Raw genomic sequence first — 27,877 nt, 5'->3', positions numbered from 1 at the left:
CTTGATGGTGATGTGCTCAGTTTGTGTATCATTCCATTGCATCTGCAACTCTCTGCTATCTTGGCCAAAGTGACAATTTTCACGTGTAAGCCTAAGGTTTTGTTTCAGCACTCAGTTTAAGAATTCATCAACTTTCCACTTGATTTTAAAAAGAAATGAATGTGTGGCACTGATTTTGCAACCATCAAAGAGGGCCATTGCTTTTTAGCTGACCTGAATGTAAGTTGCCCACGAAGGCCTAGAGATTTTCTGTGATGTGAGTTCCGATTCCCTGATGTCAGCTGGTGTCATGTCTGTGGGACCTCCATGAAGTAGCCGCTAGTCATAGCGGAAAATCAAAAGCAAAAACTGAATGATGATGTTTGGACTAATCACTGAAATTTAACTAAATTTAAACAAACTACTTGTAAATAAAAATAAGTAGTTCTTTTGTAATTGTGCAGCAATTTGACAGAAGTTCTTTTTTAGGGGTGTTTATCAATAGCCATGAAGTTAGTATGCCATTTGCAAAAATCAGTTTCCCTGCATTCAATAACATTTAACTTTTCCAAGTGATTTTACAGTGAGACAAGTGGAATAAAATTAGAAGTTCTCATCAATTCATAGATTTCTAATTAGTTTGGGGAGTTTGGGAGAGTGTAATGGATGGTCAGCAAACTTTGAGAAGTGCAGAATCAGAAATCTTTCCGTCGTTTAATCCACGTGCAGATCCCTGAAGTTGCTGTTACTTTGCTGGAAAGAGAATGCTGACAGTTTTGCTGTCAGTACCAGCGTAAAAGCTGGAAACTTTTTTTTTAATATTGTAGTGTGAGGGGATTCTCTGCTGCAACTATAGATTACCCAGATGCAATTGTAAATATTTAACAAGCCCACCCTGTGCTATGCAGTCAGGGACAAAGAACTAAACAGGACATTTATAGCAATGTGAGCTGCCCGTGTTAGAGAAAAGGCCTATGTCTTTGGACTCAGAAGGTGAGGGGTATGATGTTTGGAATGATGTCAGCAATGACCTAGTAGTAGTATCGCTGGACTGTTAATCCAGAGACCCAGATAACGTTCTGGCGACCCGAGTTCGAATCTGGCCACAGCAGATGGTGGAATTTGAATTCCATACGTATCTGGAATTGAGAATCTAGTGATGACTATGAATTCATTGTCGAATGTCAGGAAAACTTGACCAGTTCACTGATGTCTTTTAGGGAAGGAGACTGCTGTCCTTACCTCATCTGGCCTGCATATGATTCCAGACCCACAACAATGTGGTTGACTCTTAACTGCTCTCTGGGGAATTAGGGATGGACAATAAATGCAGCCTACCTAGCGATGCCCTCATCTTGTGAATAAATAAGGGGAAAAAAAAACCTCATAGAATATGAGATCCCTGATTGGAGCTGCTAACATGATTAAATTAAGGAGCTCTGGCTGACATTCGGCCACTTCAGGTGGTCGGGGGATTCACATCATTACAACCCAGAATTGGCCATAGTCAGTCCTGCAGGTCCAATACAACCAGTTGGAAAATCATGGTAAATGAATGTCAAAACATGCAGTTCACTCTGAGAACAGGCTCTGAAAGACATGGATCAGTGCCAATAACTGTCCATGTATAAATAAAGGGTGATTTGGTGACAGGATACCAGCCTCTGTGAAGTTATTTCAGTGTGGATGTTGACAAGAAAATTTGGTGAGATGAGTCGTAATTAGATTCCTAACATTGGGAACAAAAGGTCCCATTCTCCAAATATAGAGTTGAATGGCAGGATGGGAATCCTGCTAGTGAGTGATGAAAGGCCTATTTATGTTTATTTGCAAATATCAACCTGTCATTATTAGCTATTATCACCCTATCTATATGAAGTTTACCATTCTCCTGCCTGCCTAATTTTAAAATCTGGATGGTGACAATTCCTGGCATGAAAATCATCAGTGTGGGTGCTTGTTGTTCTGGCCATCTGTTGCAGACAGGAGTTACCAACATCTCGAAGCATGGTCCGTAAGCAGCCACTGCCTGAACCCTCTGTCCACAGACACTGGCATTAGACATGTACCTTTCTGGTCCAATCACAGTATGATTCTGCATCTCCTTGGAATACTCCAGAACACACCAGCACCATTGATTGGAATGCTGCTGCTTGCCATGAATTAAGATCATGGAATAGATCACAGTGCATCTCGGGTCTCATTATTTGATGTTTTAGCACTCACTGACTTGGTGCCTACTTGGGTACTTGCAGCTTCTCTGCCTTTCCCTGCCTGTTTCCCTCCTCCAACACCTCAGCCAGAGCAGGAAGGCTCGCACACCTTGCCTTGTAGTCACAAAGCCAAGCAGCATGTCATGGTTCTGAGCAGTGATCAGACAGAGCTACATCAATCTCACATGTCCCACATGCCACCGGCATTGGCAACGAACAGACTGCATGTACTTCAGCCAAATACTCTGGCTGAACTTCAGCTAAATAAACATGTCTCAGAGAAGCAGTCCTCTGTGTAGTTCATGGAAGCACCTTCTGCATGGGGAGGGGGAGGGTTCCAGCACAGTAAATCAAGGACAGTGTCCACTATCCCACCACAAGCATGAATATGGGCATTCGGCCACTTCAGGTGGTTGGGGGGGGGGGGGATTCACATCATTACAGCCCAGAATTGGCCATAGTCAATCCTGCAGGTCCAATACAACCAGTTGGAAAATCATGGTAAATGAGGCAGGGAGCTGCACCACGATCAGTTAGTGGTTTGGTCACTCATCAGTTTGGGCTCTGCATCCAAGTCAGTGACTGAGACACGATCAGTCCTGGGATTAGCTCACTGAAAGTTGAGAGGCATTATTAGGGTCATTTCTGTGATAGGGATAGGAGGAAACTCAGTTCTGGGGATTGGAGGCAGCATGCTGGGATGCTAAAGGATTTTACGAAGTGGGAAACCCAACAGCAAAGAGGGAATGTTTTGCTCTTGACATCAAGGATCTCATTATTTTTCCAACTTTCTTGACAAAGCCCACATCATTTAGTGGTGGGGAGATTCTGCCCATATTGGCAAACATCATAATTTTATAATTATGCATTTAGATAAAATCACCTCTCATTGTTCGAAGCTCCAATGAGTATAGGCCAAGCTTGCTTAACTTTTCCTCATAAAACAACTCCTTTCCCAAGAAATCAACCTCGTAAATTGTTTCCAATCAATAACATTGTTCCTGTGACAAGGTGACGAAACTGTACACAGTACTCCTTAGGTGTGTCGCACCAACACCATATACAATAGAAGCAAGACTTCACATACCTTTATACTCTATCTCTTTTGCAATAAAGGCCAACATTCCATTTGCATCACTAACTACTTGATATATGACATGCTAAACATTTCTATTTCATGCATAGGGATTTCCAGATACCTTTCTATCATGGCATTCCGTGGTCTATCTAAATCTTTTTCTATTTAAATAATATTCTGCTTTTCTACTCTTTTTGTACTAAAGTGAACAACCTCACATTTCCCTACATTATTTCACATCAGCCACATCTTTGCTCACTCACTTAACCCATTTATGTAACCGTTTTCAGACTCTTTATACCTTTCCTTACAACTTGCCTTCAAATCTGTCATTATATCTGCGACATGCTTTTAGTACTAAAAATATGCCAATGAAGTTCAATCCATGGAGTTTGAAGAATTTCTTTTAAACCCAAAGTACAGAGCAAAAAATGCTCTATCTGTTTGCGATAGAGAGGATCAACTACTTTGAACATGTGGTGAACAATTGATTTGAACAGAAAAAAAGATTGAAGTGCTAACTTTACAAAAGGACTGTCCAGTCCAGTCCAGAACTGCACTCTGAGTGCCAGAAACTAGACCACAGAGTGACATAATATGATTGAGCAAGGAATCCTTATGTGATCAAATTAGAATTGTTTGATGATTTATAATGGGTTGCGGTTGTCCACCTCTTCATGAATCAGTACAGACTGGAGATGGAAGAGGCAGTTTAAGATTCTTTGAATGACCCAATGAATGAATCATGCATGCAGTACAGGGATTTACCAACCCAAGGAGTACCAATTAATGAGGAAAATAAACATCAGGATATGGAAGTATGTTGAATATAAAGAAGAGTGTATTCATGCTATTATTATGGGTAATTGTTTGAGACTGGTGTCGGACAAAGTGCAGTCAGTAGACTTCTTGTACAATGCTGTGCCCTGCAGTCAGTTAACTCCTTAGACAGATGGTTATTAATATTTTAAAGTGGTCATCATAACTTTGCCATGGCCAAAGGTACAGACACTGGCAAAGGACCCAATGCACCCAGAATATCCTGTATTGTGGGAGCCACCTAGCATGTGTGTGAGAAGCCCACATTTAGCAAGGCAGAACCTTCCAAGTGCAACTTGTAGGGTAGGCTTTCACCCAACCCATCCACCTTGGAGATCACAAGTAGGAAGGAATAATTTATTCAAATTCAAATAAATTTCCTTTTACTTTTATGTTATAGTTTTACATGGAAGAATGCATATATTAAAATGTTAACCATCTGTAATTTTAAAACCTGTATATGTCAATGTACCTCATCATTAAACAAAATTAATTCAAACGTAAAGCTCTTTGATATTTGGAAAAAGAAGTGGAAAATGTTACTGAAGAACAAGTATTGTTTTAAATGATTCGGGTGAAAAAACTATTCCAAACATTGCTAACATTTCTTCTTGTCTAAGGAAGGGTCACCAGACCTGAAACGTTAACTCTGTTTTTTTTCCTTCACAGATGCTGCCAGACCTGCTGAGCTTTTCCAGCAACTTTGTTCTTATTCCGGATTTACAGCATCTGGATTTCTTTCAACTTCTATTCATTTGAATTTGCAGGACATTGCTCATTTCTCATCAGCATTCAGGCAGCTAACCAAGTGGATTTTCCGATCTTTAGCAAGTTTGGGACACGATTCTGAAGTTGTTTAGTTGACTACAAATACTTGTGTTTTAAATGGCATCCCTGCCAATCTGAAACATGACAAGTATATTTAATTTTTGGCAGAGTGATGGGTGACTGAGCTGTTAGCTTACTGCTGCCTGTGAGGAGCTTTGATTGTGTGCCAGAGACATTTGGGGGAATACTGAAAATTTGTCCGCTGAGAAGATCTGAATAAATGTCAAGATGTTTTTGCACTCGAAGCCCTGTGAATAAGGAAGGGCACACTCTTAACTATTAGAGCTGTCAGGGCCAATAAATAGCATGCTTTTGATAATCAAGCAATGAAGTGGTTATGATCTGCAGTTATACGCAATTATCTTGATCCAGAAGTGAAATGGGCTGGTAACTCATGATGGCCTGCAGCTAATGTCATATCCCATTTTTTCCAGTCATTGAGCTGATGCCTTCTGTGGACAAAAAGATGCTGTTTGACCCAAATCTGTCAACACAATATGGATAAGTTTCATTTTCAGATGCAGTGAGTCAGTCATTTTGATTATTCAATAATATAATTCTGCTGAGTATTTTAAACTATAATAACTGAAAGAAAATTTATCGTTTCACTTTTACCAGTTCGCAGGGTTAAAATTGTTACTTAATTTTCCATAATCAGCTTTTTTTAAGAAAAGGTATGTTCTAGAAAACAATGTTTAACTTGATAACAAATCTCTTCAGATAGAAAGATGAGAAACCAGTAGAGTTCAGAAAAAAATTGAAAGTGAATGGAATTGGTTGCAAGCATTGATATTTTTTGTTGTGAATCTTGAGTCTAACAGGCTGCTATATGACAATGAGGTTTTATGTTTTGGAGTATTTCCTGCCATCACAATGTTACAGAAATTCAATAGCCCTGATATCATTGACATGCTCCTGGCATGGGAAGTCCAACCACAAATTGATTTAGAGTTGAACTAAACCAGGAATATCCACTGTTGCTGTTAGAGAGAAAATAGCAGTGATTTACAGAACCAACTTTTCCCCATTCTGTCTCCCTGTTCTCATTCCCCCAGGACCAGCAACTGTCCATTGGTAACAAAAACAGAAATTGGTGGAAAAACTCAGCATGCCTCGTAGCACCTGTGGAGAAAAAGCAGAGTTGACATTTCAGGTTCAGTGACCCTTCTTCAGAACTGTCTGAGTTGATGCTAAAGCATTTCACAATAATTGAGCAGTCTACTCATATTCTGAAACATTGGCGGGTCAAAAGGAGATTCCTCAGTAATCCTGTCATTGTGCTGGCTGTCATGAGCCACTTCACTAAACAGTATAAATGTGACTTGATGCACTTAGGCAGGCCAAACAGGGCAAGGTAATATATGATAAATGGAAGGACCCTGCGAACCACTGAAAATCAGAAGTACATATCCACAATCCCTTTAGGTAATGCATGGTGAAGAGACCATATGGTATACTTGCCTTTGTTAGTCAAGACACAGAGTTTAAGAGCAGGGAGGTATGGGGCTATCATGTTAGTTAGGCCAGAGCCAGTGTATTGTATGCAGTTCTGGAATCCACATTATTTGAGGGAATGTTGCCTGAGCTGGAGAGTTTCCATTATGAAGACAGACTGGAGTTGTTTTCTTTAGAACAAACAAGATTGAGAGAGGTTGTGATTGCGATGTATAAAATCAGAGGGGGACATGGTTAGTATAGACAGGAAGACATAATTCTCCTTGGCAGAGCGATCAATTCCCTTTGATGGAGGGATCTATGACAGAGAGGGACGGGGGGCATATAGGTTTATGTTAAGGGGCAGAGGTTTAGAGGAGATTGAGGAAATATATTTTTCCACCAAAGTGATGGGAAGCTAGAACTCATTGCCTGTAAAGCTGGTGGAGGCATAAACCTCACAACATTTAAGCTGTGCATTTTAGATGTGAAGGCAAACAAAGCTTTGGGCCAAGAGCTGGAAAATGAGCTTAGATGAGTTAGTTGATTGGTGTTGACTGGCTTGTATGTGATGGGCTGAAGGGCCTCTTTCTGTGTTCCAGATTTCTCTGACAGCACTAATACTGTATCCTGGAGGCCTTGGGGCTATTTAACAACATTAACGCTGTGTGATGATTGTGCACGGTCTCACTGCTGCTTTTCCCTGATGGTCAGGTATGACAGGTTGGCATACAGTGATATGCCCACCTTCTACCTGACTGACAGATTGTTCAGTGTGTCCCACATCGCAAGCTCTCTCCTTCACCCTCTCCCTTTGCCCTAAAACAATGCAAACCACAGAGGTTGGCAGACTGCAGTTGAGCCTGAAAAATCTTTCTTTTGTCCTTGCATCTGTTTTCACTTCTCTCACAGCGTCTGTGTTACACTTCAGATGGAGCAATCGGAAAGTTGTTACAATGCTGAGTTCTTTTGAACCCAAATTAGATGACTACAAATCAATTTGACTAGACTCAATGTCTCCAGAAAAGTAACATTATCTAATCTCTATCAGTTAGCTTCATTTGTTTTCCAAGTTGCAAATCACTCTTTGCACATTTTTCCCTTTTAAAAGCAATGTCCACTCTCCTCATTTTTGTCCACATATAAATATATAAATGTGGGTCCTTACACCTTGTACCATACAGGGGCGCCTAAAGAAGAAGAGATAACACGGTATGAAGCTGGATGAACACAGCAGGCCAAGCAGCATCAGAGGAACAGGAAAGTTTGACGTTTCGGGTCGAGACCCTTCTTCAGAAATGGGGAAGGGGAAGGGGATCCTTAAATAAATAGGGAGACGGGGGAGGCCGATAGAAGGTGGATAGAGGAGAAGATAGGGTGAGAGGGGACAGACAGGTCAAAGAGGCGGGGTTAGAGCCAGTGAAGGTGAATGTAGGTGGGGAATTAGGGAGGGGATAGGTCAGTCCAGGGAGGACGGACAGGTCAAGGAGGTGGGATGAGGTTAGTGGATTGGAAATGGGGTTGGGGCTATTACGTTATATACCTGTTGTGTTTTACCTGGGTCAAGCTTTCTGTAAAACGCAGCCACCTGACACCCACTCTGATGTATCTGTTGAGAATTTGAGCTGGTTTCTCAATGGAAGTAAATAAAATTGGAAGTGGAAAGTAAATAGGATGAGATGAAGTTTTAATGAGTTACAAGTGCATGTAAGTAAGGTAATCACTACCAAAGAGCAAGAATCTGAAATCACCATTTAAGACTTGAGGGGAAAATTAAGAATTTTTTTTCAACATTAAGAATCTTTTTTCACTCTCGCCCCTATTTCTCCACCTTTCTCACCAACATTGTCACCATATCAGAGAGGGTAATTTCAACCCAGAGTCAGTGACTGTGTGGTACTTAATTGGTAAGTAAATACGTATTTCCACTCAGGCATTTTCACTGAAGGTGCTCAATGAATGCTGTCAGTGGGTGGATTAATTGAAGCATTTCAATGCATTTTCCTTAAACAAATCCTTGGAGGGCGTGGAGACTTTGGTGTGCGGAAGATAGTTCCAGTTCTTAATTACTCTTGGGGGAAACCGAGTTAGCACAGAAGACATGTTAGGGTGTACGCTGTTGGTTATGAAGCTTGCATGATGTATTTGCGTGATCTGAAATAATTAACAATATTTATCTATTCACAGGTGCTGTCTGCTATGTTAAATACTTGCAGCATTTTCTATTTTTATTTCAGACTACAAACACAAGCAGAATTGTTTCAGTTTGAGTGTTGGCATTGACTAAGTGAAATGTTGACAGAAAGGAGACATTCAGCTCATGGGACATTGTTGGCACTGTGACAGCAATCCAAAACTGATCACAGAACCCTCTCTTGGTCCTCAGCTGCTTTTATGTCTATCTGGAATATTACAGCTGTCTAGAGGAAGATGTTGCTGGGTAGAATAAAGAAGTAAGTTTTCTGTAAGTAGGATGTCTCTATGTCTTTGAGCCTGGCCACCTTCCTGGTGTAAACAAATGAAAGGATCAGAAGTTACCTCAGATAATCCAAGTTTTAACTTTATGCCATTAGCTAAAATTTCATTTCTTGGCAGTATTTAGTCTGTTGCCTTTAAACTCTTATAGTTATTTGTTAGTTAAGTTCCTGTGGTAATCTTTGTGATACATAAGATGCTATAGAGCTGTCAATAAATTTGATCTTATTACAATTTTATAAATCGAGTTAGATTGCAGTAAACCGTGTTGATTACTTCTAAAAAGGGATGAACCAAATGGTCAGCTATTTTGAAGCGTATTATTTTTGTATGTAATACATCTAACAAAGTAAGTTCAAAAGCAGTGCAAATGAAATTTGATAGTTATTTGTCATCCAGTGTAAATACAATAAAGATTTCTAATGAAAGACCTATACCTGAAACATTAACATTTGTGCAGTCACAGTTGCAAGCTGACCTCCTGAGTATTTCCAGTCTATTCGAGGTTGTTTCACTTCAGATTTCAAACATTTGTAGTATTTTTCTTCCCTAAACAAACAAATTGCTTTTCATAATGAGAGAGAGTAATTAAAATTTTAAAACATTCAGAGGAACATGTTTCATTGTCTGCTGTATGAGTTTTCAAAAAAAAAATCCGTCAAGGCGTATGGATTATCCATTCGGTCGTTGCCCTTGAGAAAGTGATGGTGAACTGCCTCCTCGAGCTGCAGCAATCTATTTGGTTAAAGAATGTTGTACTTATTTGTTTATGATGTGGAGGTGCCGGTGTTGGACTGCAGTGTACCCTTGTGTTTGAATAAAACACCTACTGTGGTTCAACAGACTTTATTTCCAATGTTTCTTCACTGTCTGTCTCAATCATTTTTTCCATAGTTACATTCATTGGATGAAGCTTCATAGCTCAATCAGCCAGCACTGATAGACAGAGGAATTGTCTATAACTCCTGATGAACGTGAGGAGAGGGAGAACAGACGGAATTTTAATAAAGATATTGGGTTCACTGCAAGGTCAGGGGAACCTTGAAAAGTTTGCTTTATAAGTAAGGAATAACAGAAATGGGAAGGGAAGCAGAAGGATAATTTGGAATGGATGGATAATTTCAATGTGTGAAAGAAGCACAGGAGTTCCTCCCTCTCAGTGATATGTGAAGATATGGCATGGGAGTTAAACTGTGTTTTCTTTAGAGGATGAGGAGAAGCTGAGCACTACCTTTACATCCCAGGATGCTTCTGGAGTATTCAATCACTTTGACAGAGGAGTGAATGATGAGAGGGTAGAACAAGATAATTGACTTAAAGTGCCAGAGGGTCAGGGAGCAAGAGCATGATTTAACTCTTGTGATTTGGGTAGGGTCATGATCGAAATAATTGCTAGGTGAGAAAGTTTATGCGTGCCATAACTTAGGAATTTTGAGTACAGATGTTGGAGTCAAATCTGACACAAAGAAAGATGATTTTAGTTGTTGGAGGTCAGTCATCTCAGCTGCCAGACATCTCTGCAGTTCCTCAGGATAGTGTCAGCTGGACCTAAGTCTTTGCTTGAGTTTCAAAGTCACTTAGTGCTGGTTTTCTTTCACTAACAGAAAGCAAGAGAGGAAACCATCTTGTTTTAGACTTTTGGAGGTCTGGGTGATTAACTACTTCCTTCTCGATGCTGAAAAACATCTCCTTAGAACTAATTTAGGCTCAGTTGCCAGTCAATTTCTGTTTTTCATTCCAAAGTCACCTGGTACATTCTCACAGAAGTATCACAGCCAGCTTCTCTTAAAAGTCATACATTCTTGTCTTGCCAATGAGTTAATACAACTCAGCCCATTTTTTTGTTTGTAAAAAAAAACTATTTCTTTCTCTGCAGTACAGCAGTCCAAACTTCCTTTTTCCAGTACATACCACAAAAAAGTGCATAGAGCCCTTACAAGTGCTAGTATGATAACACTTGCGTAGGCCATGTGACTCAAAGACTGGTAGATGGTATCAAGCAGTAATTTCCCTCAGCAGTTAGCAACACATTTGTTACTGAATACGCACTATCGCAATATAATGTCTGCAATTGGACAGCATTTGCTAAATGCTCGAGTGCATGAAGTATTTCAATTTAGGATTGTCAGCTGAGTACACAGTGTGGCACACTTCTGTATACTGGAAACTAGAGTGGAAGCCTGTTCTTTACGGACTGAAAGGACATTTACACTCATTATGTCTGTTTCAACTCAACAAACCAGGTCTCAGCCATTCTGTGGTTCGTTTCTCAAATTAATGCTTTAACCAATCAACCAGGGTCAAGTTGCTGGTTTAAAATTCAACCAGAGCTTGTCAGTTAATTGTCAGTCATCATTTAACTGATACTTTCTCCATGGCAACCTGCCTTTTGCCAACCAAACAACACATTTTTGTCATAATGTAAATGTTGTTTCCCCTTAGTTTTTTCTTGTAGATTGTCTTGATGCAAGGCGAAAAAAACAATGAATTGTGTCCTTTTGAGGAATACTCAAGTTCTGTACTATCAAACCACCATTGTTTATTACAAAGTTTCAGTGTTAATCATAGATGACAAGAGCCTTGTTTATGATTGAATGGGTATTTTGGAGGGGAAAGTGGCATGGGTTTTTGTTCTTTGATTTCTTGGAAAAATCTATGGGCTGCGGTCAAGTATCCACTCTGATGGAAAGATAATAAGGAGATGAAAATGGAACTCTCTGTTTGCTGCCCTGAAAGGTGCAAAGAACTGATGCTAAACTGAGCATTTCCTACTCTTTCTCGCACCTTTCATTTATTTTTAGAATATATGCGCATTTGCTATATGTCACTCTATCCACATAATACAAGGCCCTACTCAAACACTGAACAAACATACCAGTTCAAATCTTGACACTCCTTCCGTAACAGCGTTGTGGATGGTTCAAGAAGACAGTTCCCCACAATGCAGTCAAGAGGAATTTGGAATCGTCAAAAAAATACTGTGCCCACCTATAGGAATAAATAAAATGAAATCTATGTACGTTAGATCATATCTATACAATTACTTGCAAAAGGTAAGTTTTTATACTGGAGGGAACAAAAAACCTGACCTTCACGTCGAAACTCTGGCTCACGCTGCTGCTGCTGAAAACCAGAGTGCCACTGCTGCCACAAGGTAAGTTTTTATACTGGAGAAAAAAAACAACCTTACCATCCTATCAACATTCTGGCTAACGCTGCTGCTGCTGAAAACAAGAGGGGAAACAGGGCTCATCAGGATTTGAACCCGGGACCTCTCGCATATCAGCAACATGCGCAATTCTAAGTGAGAACCATACCCCTAGACCAACTAGCCATCGATATGATAGGATGATACAAAGGTGAGTCATGTGGACAGTGTGGAGGCCTGTTCTAGGTTACAAAGGGACATTGACAGGATGCAGAGCTGGCCTGAGAAGTGGCAGATGGAGGTTAACCCTGAAAAGTGTGAGGTGATTCATTTTGGAAGGACAAACTTGAAAGCAGAATACACGGTTAACGGAAAGTTCTTGGCAATGTGGAGGAACAAAGGGATCTTGGATTCATGTTCACAGTTCCCTGAAAGCTGCCACCCAGGTGGATAGAGTTGTTAAGAAGGCATATGGTGTGTTAGCTTTCATTAATAGAGGGATTGAGTTCAAGAGCCATGAAGTTATTCTCCATCTATACGAAAGCCCAGTTTGGCCACATCTGGAGTATTGTTTCCAGTCTGGTCGCCTCATTACAGGAATGATGTGGAAGTGTTGGAAAAGGTACAGAGGAGATTTACCAGGATGTTGCCTGGAATGGAGGGAAGGTCTTATGAGGAAAGGTTGAGAAAACTAGGGCTTTTCTCTTTAGAACAACGAAGGATGAGAGGTGACTTGATAGAGGTGTACAAAATGATCAGAGGTATAGATAGCGTAGAGAGCCAGAGACTTATTCCCAGGGTGGAGGTAGCTATTACGCGAGGGCATAGAATAAAGTGAGTGGAGGTAGATACAGGGGAGACGTCAGAGGTAGGTTCTTTACTCAGAGTGTGGTCGGGGCGTGGAATGCATTGCCAAAGAGAGTAGTGAAGTTGGCCTCATTAGGGGCATTTAAGCGGCTATTAGATAGACATATGGATGATAGTATAACATAGGGGTGGAGATTAGATAGACTTTAGGATTATGGTTAAAGATCGGCTCAACATCGTGAGCGGAAGGACCTGTACTGTGCTGCACTGTTCTATGTTCTATGTTCTGCTTTTGGGATGGCTTTTCATTAAACCAATCTACAATGACACTTCTGGTTGAATTACATCTCAAAGCTTCCCAAATCTCCCAACACATTACCATATGAATGAAATTAGTTAAATTTTAAAGAAATATCTTCCTTTGTTTTATGTTATTCTTGCTTCAATGATGTTACTTAAGGTGAGTTATTCGAATTAGTACCCAACATAAAAACTGGGGTTCCAGGGGTGCCTATCCAACACACCTTTTAAAAAGCTAAATTTCCGTTATATTTTAGAAGGTATGTTTTCAGATCTTTTGTGCAGTGAAGACAGCATTGTGTTTGCACTCTTTTGATCATTTTAAACCTTCTATTGTGTTAAATTATCTGAATTATCCATAACTTGACTTGGGTTAAATAAGCAACTTTGGAAAATCTGAATTGAATTGATAATTTAAATCTGGGGAAAATGGTACTTTTTTTTTTAAATTAAATTTTAAGTCATTATTGGGATGTGGACATAGCTAGCCAGGCCAGTGTTTATTTCTGTTGAGTCAACCACATTGCTGCGGGTCTGCAGTGACATGTACACCAGACTGCGTGAGGATAGCAGATCCCCTTCCCTGAAGGGGATGAGTTTTTCCTGACAATTGATTACTATTTAATAATTGTTAGACAGTTAATACCAGGGTTTTTTTAAATTTAATTCAAATCCCACCATCTGCCACTGTGGGATTTGAACCTGAGTCCCCAGAATATTACATGAATCTCTGGATTAATAGCCTAGTGATAATATTCCTAGGCCGTCGCCCCATAGTTTTGATTTTGAACTTGAGACTTGAACCCAACCCTCCTGGCCTAGAGGTAGGACACTTACACTGTACACAAGAGTGCTATTAAAAAATGCACAATGCTTTCTACTGCCAGTCACCATGTGATCTAAAGGATAATAGTCTAGATATTTCTTAATCAACCTGTTCAAATATGTTATTGGCATACTTCAGGAGTAGGTGGGATTTGAGCCCAGGCCTCCTGGCTCAGAGGTAGGACCTCTACCGCTGTATCACAACAGCCCTATTTAAAAGGTGTGTGCTGACTTTAAATGCTGCTATTTGATGTCCTGCATTCCAAATTAGCCAGCATCCAATAAGCCGCAGCCTAATCACTGCCAGCAGTAAATAAGGCAAATGCATCAATTTGACTTGTACCCATGCTGATATCTTTGGATCTGCTTAACATTTGTCTTGCTGCCTTCTTTATAGTAAGTGGGTTGGAATCTCTTTCAATATTAATCATTAATATCCTGCTCTCCATTCCAATTTACAAAATTTCACAAGTACTGGTTTTGGTGAATAAGTAATTTTAATGAAAGTAAACTTCTGTAGCATGAAACAGATAAATGTTCTTGAGGTTATGTATTCTGATTAAGGGTCTAGGCCCGAAACATCAATTTTCCTGCTCCTAAGATGCTGCTTGGCCTGCTGTATTCATCCAGCTCTATACCTTGTTATCTCAGATAAATGTTCTCCTTCTGTTTACTTATTTTGAAGACATTTAAGATTTCAGAGGATTGGGCCTTATTATCTCAGTGGTGAGCTTCCTGCCTGAAAGTTTATTTGATTAAGGCCAGATTGAATTTTTCCCATTGACATATTCTGAAACTACTGCCCAGATCAAACAATCTCAATGAAAGATTATCTTTGAATGAAGGTGGACTCTGTAGACTCCAAGCTCGCCAATTTGTAGATAGTTTTAGAGTCAAAGAGATACACAGCACAGAAACAGACCATTCAGTCCAACTCATCCATTCTGAACAGATAGTCCCATTTGCCAATATTTGGCCCATTTCCCTCTTAAACCCCTCCTATTCATATACCCATCCAGATGCCTTTTAAATGTTGTAAGTGTACCAGCCTCCACCACTTCAACTGGCAGCTCATTCCATACATGCACCACCTTCTGCATGAGAAGGTTGCCCCTTAGGCCCTTTTAAATCTTTCCTCTCTCCCCTTAAACCTATGCCCTCTGGTTTTGGACTCCCTTACCACGTGAAAAAGATCTTGACTATTTGCCCCTCATGACTTTATAAACCTCATGTATAACATCATTCCTCAGCCTTCGACGCTCCACCGAAAATAGCCCCAGCCTATTCGGGGCGGCATGGTGGCTCAGTGGTTAGCACTGCAGCCTCATGGCGCCACGGACCCAGGTTCAATTCCAGCCTCGGGCAACTGTCTGTGTGGAGTTTGCACATTCTCTCCGTGTCTGCGTGGGTTTCCTCCGGGTGCTCCAGTTTTCTCCCACAGTCCAAAGATGTGCAGATTAGGTGGATCGGCCATGCTAAATTGCCCGTAGTATTCAGGGGTATGTGGGCTATAGGGCAATGGGTCTGGGTGGGATGCTTCAAGGGGCGGTGTAGACTTGCTGGGCCGAAGGGCCTATTTCCACACTGTAGGGAATCTAATCTAATCGAATCTAATCTAATCTATTCAGCGTACCCCTGTGGCTCAAACCCTCTGGCCATGGCAACATCCTTGTAAACTTTTTCTGAACCCTTTTGAGTTTCACAACATCCTTCCCATTGCAGGGAGATCAGTATTGCATGCAGTATTCCAGTAGTGGCCTCACCAATCTCCTGTACAGCTGCAACATGACCTCCTAACACCTATACTCAGTGCACTGACCAATAAAAGCAAGCATACCAAAAGCCTCCTTTACTAACCTATCTACCTGCGACTCCACTTTCAAGGAACTATGAACCAACACTCCAAGGTCTCTTCAACAACACTCCCCAGGATCTTACTATTAAGCATGTAAGTCCTGCCCTGATTTTACCTTTCCAAAATGCTGCACATCACATTTATCTAAACTATTTATGAGATGTTGGAACACATAATTAGTAACATTTGCTGCGTCCATTCAGTTAAGTTTTCCAATAGAGTTAAGTTATTCTAAGTTCATCTTTCTTTTGATGTATTTTAACTATAGTGTTTGAATAAATTGTTTTGCTTAATGTCAAGTAATTTGACTGGTTAAGTTGCATCTGGGACACAGCACATTACAATTGCCTTTAAAATAAGGAAAAGTTAGGGTCTAGGCTATCTTCTTAAAATACTTTGGGAGAGGTCTGGACTGGTCTATAACAACCTAACATGCACATCTTTTGAGAAGAAACTGGAGTACCCAGAGGAAACTTGGGCAGACATGAGGAGAATGTGCAAACTCCATGCATATGGTCATCTGAGGGTGGAATTGAACCTGGGTCCCTGATGTTTTGAGGCAGCAATGCTAACCACTGAGGCATTATGCCCCCACCACACCCCTCTCCAGCTTCTTGTGACTATGCACGTGCCTTCTGTTCTTAATCAACCAGGCCTTTATGTGATTCTTCCTTGTCTCAGCCTAGGCTGTTCTGCATCATTATCTATCAGGCTTTTGAGTCATAGGATTGTTCGCTAAAGTAACATCTACTGCCACAAGCTGATTCACATTCACATTTCAGCAAGCACCTTAATTAAGCAAGATTAACTGAAACCTTAACACAAGTTGAAACATGGCCTTCTTTTTTCCAGTTATCTAGCCAGTTGCTCTTCCAGTATTGCATAAGTCTCATCTGACCATGACTCACTTTCAAGCTAGGCAGAATAATCATTCTGCTGATCTGTTCCTCAACAATTGAAACATTGAGCAGTTGCTGGTAAAATTAAGCTTACAGCACAAACCTAATTTTTTCACCTGTTGCATGCATGTTTCTTCTTAAGCAGTTTTTTCTCCTGAGTTCTAACACCATTTCTATTATTTTTCAGCTAAAATATGCACTGTGTTGCAATTGCGAAATAAATTTGAAACTCAGTTGTATTATATGGGTCCTATCTGTTATGTGTATGCTATTCACTTGTGGACACTCTTCTGGGGATATGGATTATGGATTGACCATTACAGCAGTTTTTTTTACATAGAATGGGAAATGAACTCATTTCAACTGAATCTCCATTATTGGTTAGCTCATGCAAAAAGAACTTCAAATAATCTTGTCAAAATCATTTGACTTTATAGGATGCTGCTTTATTAAATTTAATTGTTCTTGGTGAAACTACTATGGGAAGGCAACCGACATGATCAAAGATCCCTCTCTCCTTGGTTGTACTGTCTTTCATCCTCTTCCATCAGATAGCTGGGGTGGCATGGTGGCTCATTGGTTAGTACTGCTGCCTCACAGCCCCAGGGACCTGGGTTTGATTCCACCCTCAGGTGACTGCCTGTGTGAAGTTTGCACATTCTCCCCATGTCTGTACGGGTTTCCTCTGGGTGTTTCAGTTTCTTCCCGCAGTCCATAGATATGCAGGCTGGGTGGATTAGTCAGGCTAAATTGCCCGTAGTATTCAGGGATGTGAGAATTAGGCAGGTTATAGGGGGATGGGTTTGGGTGGGATGCTCTGAGGTCAGTGTGGACTTGTTGGGCCAAGCAGCCTCTTTCCACACTGTAGGGATTCTTTGAAAAAATATGTAAAAGTTTGAATACATGTCTGTACAGATTTAAGAACAACTTCATCCCCACTGTTATCAAACTTTTGAATGGACCTTTCAAATTGCAATGTTGATCTCACTCTCGCTCTCCCTCTCTCTGTAACACAGTAATCTGCACTCCATTCTGCTACCCAGATGCACCTTTATGGTATGATCTGCCGATAGAGCTTGCATAACATTTTTCACTGTGGCTCGGTACATGTGATTACCAATAAATCAAACCAAATCAAAGTGTGGAGATGGTGGCAGTGTTACTGGATGAGTAATTCAGATACCCCATGCTGATGTTTTAGGCCAAAGGTTTGAATCCCATCACTGTAGGTGGTGAAAGTTAAATTCAATAAAAATCTAGAATTAAAAGCTAAACTTTAAATTGTGACCATCTAGCCATTGTTGATTTATTGTAAAACACCTCTGGTTCGCTAATGTCCTTCAGAGAAGGAAATCTGTCTTTACTTGGTCTGTCTTACTGTGACTCCAGACCCAAGGCAATGTGATTGACTCTTGGCTGTCCTCCTAAATGGCCCAGCAAGCTACTCAGGTCAAGGGGAACTAGGAATGGGCAATAAATTCTGGCTTAGCAAGTGACACCTGCATCCCACGAATGAATAATACTGTACAAGAGTAAATAGCTGGACACAGTGAATTTTTATTGATGTGTTATATTTGCCACCTTTATCAAATTTGGTACAGATTAAGTGTTGTTTGAGCTGGTTTGCTGTAACCAATCCTCCTCCTCCTTTGTTTAGCCTTGGCCTTATCTAGTGACTTGAGATGAATGATGCTCCGTTTATGGAATATTGACAATAGAAGCTGCGCTTAGATAACAAGAAGATTTATTGCGTAACAGCCTCAAAGTGCACTGCCGTCTTCAAAACTAGAGAAGAGCTCCTTGTCTCCACCCACACATTATATGTGATATTAGTAGACTTGGTGGAGCCAAAGTAACATATATATCAACAGGTTCAGAGCCATTAGCAATACACTTGTAAGTGCAGGCATCACCTATCACAGAATAATATTGTTACGCCGAGTGGCCAGCCCAGGTAACCTAACCCTGTACCCATAACCCTCAGAGCTTGATTCTGTCATTGAGTGTAATCTGCATCTTGTTCTTTAGAGCAACAATGTAGCCCCAAGCAGACAAAGTCGGTTTCCTTCTTGAAATGTTTCTGTTTTGTGTGGGGAGGATGTGTGAGAGTACAAGAACAGTGGTAGAGAAAATAGCTGATAATACCCCTGTCTAATTAAAGTGAATGCAGATAGTAATGGTTAACAGTTGATTTTATTTTCTTAAAATATGACCTTGGTTGAATGTATACTCAACTGAAGCAAGCTACATTAAAGTTTCTGTTTGTTTTTTGAGATTCCAGATGAGTGCTTAATGAAACAATTGAATTGTTTCCAATAAACATCACAGTAAGAATCCCCTGAAGTGAAATACAATATGGTCATGCATTTCACACACAAATTTGGTATTCACTTCTGACTCTTAATATTTTGCACAAGGTGTCTTAGGCATTACATAATTAATTGATTTCTAATATATTCCAGTAACTTCTGGTCTGTGTTTTGTGTTCTATATTCATAGCTTTCATACAACAGAACTTCTCATTTTTCCATAGTTCAACATTTACAAGATTTATAGTAATTCTGCAATCCTTTATTGCAAACAAACCAAAATATTTTAAAACAAAACTAAATGAAAACAAATGTTGGCTACAGTGCATGCAAGTCTTGTGCTTAATGTGCTTCAGGATTTGAAAGTACGTTTCCATTGACATAACATTGTGCAACATGAATTGTAGTGAAACAAGTTGGAATTAACTCGAAAGATCAAATATATACATAAGGGTTTTGTGACAATTGGAGGTTATTTCAGTTCTTTTACTTAATTTCCACTTTATTCAATCAAAAGTAGATTAAAGCTTTATGGAATAAAACTTCATTATTCTTCCACTAATATTTACCATACTAATACTCTTTTATTGGAGCCCTTAAAAATGGATCTATCTACACATTATCTGTATGTTCTATTAAATATCTGTGGTAAAACATCCACAACATTGTAGCACGCTACATAAATATTTCCAAATGTTAAAATTTGGAAATTTACCTTCAATTATTAATTGAGACTGTAAAGATAATTTGAGTGTTAAATTACATGGAAGGTACAGGGAAAAATATAACCCTCCTGTCCCGACTGGACCATAAAACATGTGTAGCAGCAGAAGTAGACCATTCAGCTCATCGAGCCTGTTCTGCCATTTGATGATATCATGGCTGATGTGATGAAAAATATTATAATACCTCACTTTGCATCCTTTCTGGCTGAAAAGGAGCCTCAGTACCTTATTTACACTCTCCATGGTCTTCTCAACTTGCATTGCTGCTACTAAAGACCGATGCATCTACCTTCTAGCTTCTTTAGTTTGTTATTTTCCACGGGTAAGTGTGCTGTTTATTCCTTCTAATAAATAAAAATAGAGAAGTTTGGAACAGTGCAATGAAATTAGATTTTGTCGATCAATATCCTGGATATCAAGGAAAACTTTAAAACATTACTGCTAAAACAATTTGGACAAAGCCTACCTAAAACTGACAATTGGCTCCTTTGTTTAGATCTCAGCCAAGGATAATACTGGACAAATTAGATTCCAGAATGAAACCCGCCTTGAGGGACATTCAGTTTATTTTTGCAATTTGGTTACTGTGGTGGTCAGTCACTGAACAAACTCACTAGAGATTGACATTGTACGTTTAACTAAATGACATATGTTCCATACCATAAAGGAAAAAAAAAACAAAGCTGTATGGCAATTTGAAAAGAGCTCATCATAAATAGCAAAAAGATGGATTCAACTCGTTTTCCCTGCAAAATCCTTGCCAGACACTCAACCCCAATAAAATGTCACTTTTATCTGTTTTAGTTTATTTACTCAACTGTCAAACTCTCAATTTTTTTTGTGGATTTCCACACATTCACCAGATGTGATTCTCTCCATTGCTTTCTCTCTGAGACACACAAATACTGGCTAATTCACTGATTTTTCTCCCAGAATTCTGCAGAAACTCAGGGCTTTGACAACCATTAGGCTTCTGGACAGCAGATCTGCTATTATGGATTGTTCCTGCTTAACTGAATGTGCTTCTGGCCTCTGGCCTTTTTCATTGTGCAGATCACAAAAGCCCAACTTAGTGAATACTTAACAATTTCTACACAACTAGACTTGTCTAATCATTTGGCTTAAGTCATATGGAATCTGGAAATGCTGCTTTGACCCGCTGCAAAAATAAAACTGGGTTTCTGATTCTTAAAAAGAAAACAAGTTACCTTCACAGCACTGAAAAGCAAAAACCTATTTACCTCTATTTTAGAACCCAAGTCCCTAAATAATAAAATTGTGTTAGAAATCTTCACAGTTGCGAAATGGGAATTTGATGAATGGCTCAGCTTCTTCTGTTAAATTGGAAATACATTGCACCTGTAGTAGTTGAAGGTGTGAACCATGAATGCCACATTTGCTTATTTGGTTGAAAATAACTATTCCATGAATTTGCCAATTATTACTTACCTTCCACCAAAATCCTATGAACCTATGAATTTAGCCACATTGACTTCTGTACTAAAATCTCAAGTTTAACATTCTCAATTTTATATTTTTAAACAGTTGTGTTGTCCCATCCAGTACTATGATGTGCCCTTCTCCTCTCTTTATAAAAATCATACAGCTGTTTTTTTAAAGGCCAGTCTTTCATGGCAATCCTTTTTAAGCAGCAGGAAATATTCCTGAAGAGAATAATTGGGCATGTTGATTTCTGTTTAGTCAAAGCAATAGACCTAGACATAGAATTGACCAGTTTCAAAATCTCCCTGCTCCCAGCCTCATCCCATGCCCAACCTTCCCTGTCATCCCCACCTCATTGACCTGACACAACCTGTCCGTCTTCTTCCTCACCTATCCTCCCCAACCTCCTCAATGACCAATCCTCACTACTCCTACCTGCATCCACCTATCACCATCCCACCTAACTTCCCCCAGCCCCACTACTCCTACCTATATTTATTTCCCAGCTCTCTCCCCACTGCCTAGTCCTGTTGATGGGTCCTGACCCAAAACATTGACTCTGTTGCCCCTCTCATGCTGCCTGATCTGCTGTGTTCCTCCAGCTCTACACAACATTGACGCTGATTCCAGCATCTTCAGTTCTTGCTATCGCCAATGTTTAAAGAAATGTCTCAAAAGTTGCAAGTATGATAGAAAGGTAGAGAGAGTGGTTTAGGGAGAATATTCCAGAGCTTAGGGTTTGGCTTCCAATGGAACAGTTAAAATTGGGAATGCACAAAAGGCTGTAATCAGAAGACTTTTAACAATTCCTGAGGATTGTGGGTTTGGAGAATATTACAGAATTGTGTCAGGGCAAAATAATAGAGGAATTTGTAAACAACGATGAACAAGAGAACAAAAAATAGTAGACAACGATGATAAGATCCATTGAGACTGCACCTCCATTCAACATGATCATGACTGAGTTTGGGCTTCTACTCCTTTGTCCTGCCTGGTCGCCATATTCCTGGATTTCTAGAGAGATCAAATGTCTGTCAATTCCAATCATATAATATTCAGTGATGGAGCAGTCGCTATCCTCTGGTGTAGAGAATTCCAGAGATTAACAATTCATTAAGTGAAGAAATTCCTCCTCCTCGGTCCTGAATGATCAATTACCCTGAGACTATATCCACTTTATATGTGTGGTGGTTTTCCCCCCTTTGGTTCCTATTTTTTTGCAACTCTCTTTCATTTATTATCTGCTGTTTTTCCTTTAAAGGTTGCAGGTTTGCGTCTGTAGGTGCTGTTAATGCCTAAAAAGAACAAGTTGTGATGAATCTTTGTTCTCATGCTTTCCCCAAGGGGCAAAATTCTAGAACCAATCAATGACTGTGAATCGGTGAGCTTATTGATAAATTGAAGATTTTAAAATTTTGTTTTCTTACCTGGTTTAATGGGTTGGAGCTTCCCTCTCCGCACCATTTACATGTTTATTTTTCAGTCCCTTGTAAACTGCCTTTCTTTTTTATAAGAGTGAGGAGTACTCTCCATGATTTAGTAGAGGTTTGTAACATTTAGGTCTAGTTGGAGTACTTCAGCTTTGATTGTAGGATTTTAATTTTGGTTGTAGTTGTAACTTGACCTCCGAACTCGGACAGATAATTCGATGACTGTTAGGGAAATTACCATACTGTTACCATGCTATTGTTATCTTTTCAGTCTGTATCATCCACTTACTATCACTAACTCGCTGTCCCATCTAGCTTTCAGTGTCCATACACAGCCTCTAAATAGTGCAATTTGTGTTTTTCAAAATGTTAGTCTACATAATGTATACCCAAGAGCTTATTTTTGTTGAAACAGATGCCTTGAAGTTTATTAACAACAGATATTTACACAGGTACAATATCACTGACTGACACACATTTTCTGGGTTCTGTGTTTACTGATGTTTTGTACATGACATGCACATAGCTGACAGATTGAACACAGAACAGTAACTCTCTTGTACAGAAAGATTGACTAGGGGTGGAGGATAGAAAGACCTTAGGTTTCGGGTAAATGTTAGGCACAACATTGTAGGCCGAACGGTCTGTATTGTGCTGTACTTTTCTATGTTCTATACATGTCTGTCTGATCTAGAATCTGTTATGTGGATTGACTGGCTGTGTTTAAAATTACACAGTTTAAGCAAAACCTTGTGTAACAGGAAGAAGGTTAACACAATAACATTTTAACTATGATCACATATATGTTTAATGGGCTACTGTTAATAAAAACTGATGTGAAAACTAACATCACAATGTCAAATGTGGCACTATAAAGGTTACGGTAATTCTTGCTAACTCTTCTCTTTTTCTACCAGAAGTGTTTAATTATTTTGGCTGTAAATGTCATTGATTAATGTGAACTTTTCTTTTCAGAGACCAAACAGTGCCTTTGAATGAGCATTGGCTACAGTACATCCTGTCTGTTTCCAGTGACCCATGTGTGACCTAATTTTTCCTCCTTTTGTTTTACAGAAATGACTCGTATTGTGCAGTTGGACCTGGATTTGAAGTACATGTCTAGCATCAGGAGTCTGTTTGGGGAGTTTGAGAAGTTCCAGCCAGGAGCTGTGATAGGGATCGCCAGAGAAATGCAGCCTGTTTACAGGTATTGAAATCACTTAAATAGCCCTAAAAGCCTGGTCAGAAACGAAAATGAAGAATGTAGACCTAAGAACATATTACAAATGCAAGCTTTATGGTGAGGTTCTGATTGCTATTTGCAGTTCCTTTTTGCTGACAGGTTTGAGTTCTAAATGCAACTTAAATATTTAATTTCAGAGATCTGGCTTAGCCATAAGAAATCAAGCCTGGGACTGTCATTTTAGATTTTATTTTCTGAATGAGTGTTGCAGTTTTATAATGCTGGCATTTTATAATTATCATTTAATATGTCAATATGTTTTTCTATCCAACTGCCCAAAAACAAGCCATTTATAAAGCATCGCAATAGTATGGAAGTAGTTATTGAAGGTTAAGTATAAAAATTGTAGCTACTCATTAATGAGTTACTCATTATAATTAGAATGAGTATGATTTTAATATAGGAAACATCAATAAATACTTACATCTATGTTGGATAAGACCATCTGTAGAAAAATAATTGGATTCATAATTGGTGAATGAAATTAAAGTCTTAACTGGATTTAAAGATTTTTCTGTGTGTACCTAAGTTCTGTGATTTCAGCACCGTAAATGCTGTTATGCATCCAAAATGGAGCCCAGCACAGATCCACACTCTGGTGCTAGGTGCCTAGGTGTCACAGTCACGCAAAGATGAATTTCAGCATCTAAAGAGAAGGTAGGTTTGTGCCCCAAAGAGCGACTAACGCACCCCAGGATAGCATCTCTGCCATCCCAGTAATGCCGTGGAGGACAGATTGCAGGAGTTCTACGCAACCTTACAAGCCTTTTTGCTTCTATCCAGAGCCGTAATGCCAGCAGTCTGAGCTTGTATGACGGCAAGCTGGCCTTGCATTACTTCAGTCTGAGCTTTAACTATCGGACTCGGACGTTGAATGGTATCAAAACATACAGCATAGTTGGGTCCATTTATACATTAATGGGTTTTTTTTGTGGCTGCTTCTACATTGAGCGGCATAGGTTACCAAATGAATACAAAATTTAGTTCTGCCTCCATGCCGTTTGGTTACTCATAGGCCTTCAGTTAGGCCTGGTTATACACCACCAATTCATAATGCATACCTATCCGTTTTTTTTTTGTAGGCCACCCCCTTGAGTCATCGTCCGAGTCCTCTATAACAGAGACTGCTACAACGTCACCATTCATCGAGCTGGTACTTGTACCATCCTTGTCCCATGCCCTGTCTGCAGCCTATTCTTCCTCAGTGTCTCACTGTGTGCCATGGAGACTTTGTGACTCACTGGGTATCATCTCTTCCTCTCAGCCAGAAGCTCTGAGTTGAAGTTCCACCTCAGTATTTGATGACTATGGGAGGGATGTTAATGATCAATCTGTAAATCCTTCAAAAAGCCTTTGATGGGCACTAAGGGTGGGTGGGTTTCCAGGTCATTTGGAGCATACTCTCTAAGTGTATACCAGAATGTTTCAGTGGCAGTAATGTGAACTTGTGCTTACATTGAGTCTGATAGCCCATGAGAGACCATCATTTATAATTAGTTAATAAATATTATGTCATAAACCTGACTGAGCAGTATCTTCTGCTGAAGACTTTGAGTAGCTGTCCTTCCTCATATGGTACAGGAATGTTAGACTAATACCAACAAGGAGTGATGGCAGTCAGTCAACCCAAGGAATCCCAGATTGTTCCAGAGAAAAAGCAAACAATCATATGCGAAAGCACACACATAGATTTAAGACATAGAAATACAACATTCTTAGAATTGATCCAATATACTGCAGCAACATCAATAATGCTATAACATTAGAGATGTCTGAATTGTGAAGTCTCCAGTGGTTTTGCAGGCCTTTTCTTAGATGTTGATTTCCTAAAGCAGTTTTAAAAGAGGAAATTGAGAGAGCCCAAGTCCTTTGAACAGCCAGATAATGGGGCAAGTGTGAAACATTTCCTGAACCTATTCTAATTTCTTTGTGATTCTTATGAGCCAAGAATGTTGCATACTGTTTTTATTGTGTGGCTCTCCATGCTAATGCATTATGATAAAACAATGTATCATTAAAAGGTATCATGAAAAAGAGCTAATATTTTATGCTAAGAGTAATGCACATATTGTAATATGGCTAAAGATATTTTACTTTTCAGAATCTCATCAATCAAATTGAAGTGGAAACATCTAAGAATTGTTTGAGCAGAGTATGTAGAGCTGAATGCATAGTAATTTCACCTTTCACACAAACGAGATTAGCAGTAGACTAATTTGGGTTTATTGGAATAATGCTGCGCAGCAGTCAATATTTTCTGTCATTTGTACTTCATTTTTCAAGGATTCAGCGTGTTTCTCAAATAATTACGGTTTAATTTTGATACTGCTATCTCTGATATCTTCTTGTATTAGTTTAATAAGATCTGTAGATTTCCGCAGGTTTGAAATTACAGGATTTAACATCATGGTGAACCTGGATGTAATCATCTATGTATAACCCCAACAGAATGGTATTAGTGTGGTACTGTGTTTATAATGAAGGAATAATGACATTCAAACAATTATCTTCCTTCAGATCTCATTAAGATACAGATTAAATTGGAAGATACAGTGAGGTATGTCTTTTAAAGAAAACCTCGTGTTTATATGGCACCTTTCACAATATCGGGACATCCCAAAGTATAGCATCAATGACTTATTTAATATATTTACACGTATATTGTAGAAAATAAAACAACCAATTTGCACACAGTTTTGTGACATCTGTTAAGGGGTGACTACCCAGCTCTTTGCTGGAATAGTGCCATGGATTGGAGAGGGTAGGTTTTAATACATGCGTGAAACATCTTGGTTTTGCACAGACTGTCTGCCTTTTGATCTTTGTTCCTAAGTTGGGCATGAACGCACAACCTTTTGACTTTGATGTGAGAGTCTCAACTGAGTCTCAAAAAAGCCTATCAAATACAGTGAAGGTATCATTAGAGCTGAGCTGACTTATTTAGTTGTTTTCTTATGGTAAACCCTCAGTATTTAATCCCCTCTCACTCGGGAGCACACACACATGCATGTGCACACACACTTTATATCTATGCTCATGGAACATAAGTATTGCCTAAAAGGCCAGAATTTATTGCCTAGTCCTTATAGTTCATCAGAAGGCAACAGTGAACTGCCTATTTAAATCATTTGGCCCATGTTGTATAGGAACACCCACAGCATTGTTAGGAAGGGAGTTTCTGGTAGGTCCAGTGACAGTGAAGGAACAGTGATATAGTTCCAGGCCAAGATGGTGGGTCACTTGGATGTGAACTTTCAAGTGGTATCTCCTGCCCTTGTCCTTCTAGATGAAAGAAATCGTGGGTTTGGAAGGTGCTGTCAGAGGAGCGTTGGTGAATTTCTGCAGTGTATCTTGTAGATGGATCACATCTCTGCCACTGTGCATCAGTGGTGAGGAGATTCAGTTTGGAAAGTGGTGGATGGATGTCAGTCATTGGGCTGCTTTGTCCTGAATGCTATCAAGCTTCTTTAATGTTGTTGGAACATTACCAATTTTAGCTACTTCCAGGGACACCTTAAAATGCTTTCAGAACTATTTCCAAATTAAATGATGATCTGTAAGGATGGTGAAGCCTGACGTAGTTCAGCAGTGCAAATAACATTAAGCAATGTTTAATGGCTGGTGAAGAATAAAATCTTTCACTTTAAGAAGTAAACACAATATATTATCCAAAGTGTAGATTACAGCTGAGAGTTATACCAAATTGTTCAATGTCTCAATATTTCACCTCCTTACGATGACCAGGAGCTGAGATGGTGCGTGGGCATTTAAAAATTGAGATCCATTTAACTCCAAACCAACCCTCCCACAGCCTTTCATACAGGAGAAATCAAGGCATCTGACTGTGGAGCACTAATTAACGTTTTTAAATTGTGCAACTGTGCAATTGGGAGCTTAATTTGTAACTAACTGGTGCTGCAAGGATTTCCCGCGGGGTCAGAAATGAAAATGAGACAGCCAAGTCCTCAAGGTGTGTAACTCAAAATTGCAACATTCCCTATGGTGAGGGGGAGCTGTAGTACAGGTACATCTGCTATATCTGTATTTCATTAACGCGAATTAGCTGT

At 39.6% G+C, this 27,877-nt stretch overlaps 1 protein-coding gene across 1 annotated transcript in view; it reads left to right on the top strand.

Moving 5' to 3' along the window:
• Positions 1–27,877, top strand: part of xxylt1 (xyloside xylosyltransferase 1) — a 145,735-nt gene that overhangs the window by 59,424 nt on the left and 58,434 nt on the right. Inside the window, exon 3 of the mRNA XM_048541550.2 lies at positions 23,642–23,774. Coding sequence (XP_048397507.2) covers positions 23,642–23,774 — 133 coding nt within the window. The remainder of the gene's footprint in view (positions 1–23,641; positions 23,775–27,877) is intronic.

Source organism: Stegostoma tigrinum, chromosome 14, assembly GCF_030684315.1.
Source record: "Stegostoma tigrinum isolate sSteTig4 chromosome 14, sSteTig4.hap1, whole genome shotgun sequence".
Taxonomy (NCBI): domain Eukaryota; kingdom Metazoa; phylum Chordata; class Chondrichthyes; order Orectolobiformes; family Stegostomatidae; genus Stegostoma; species Stegostoma tigrinum.
This window is presented reverse-complemented; position numbering and strand designations above follow the sequence as displayed.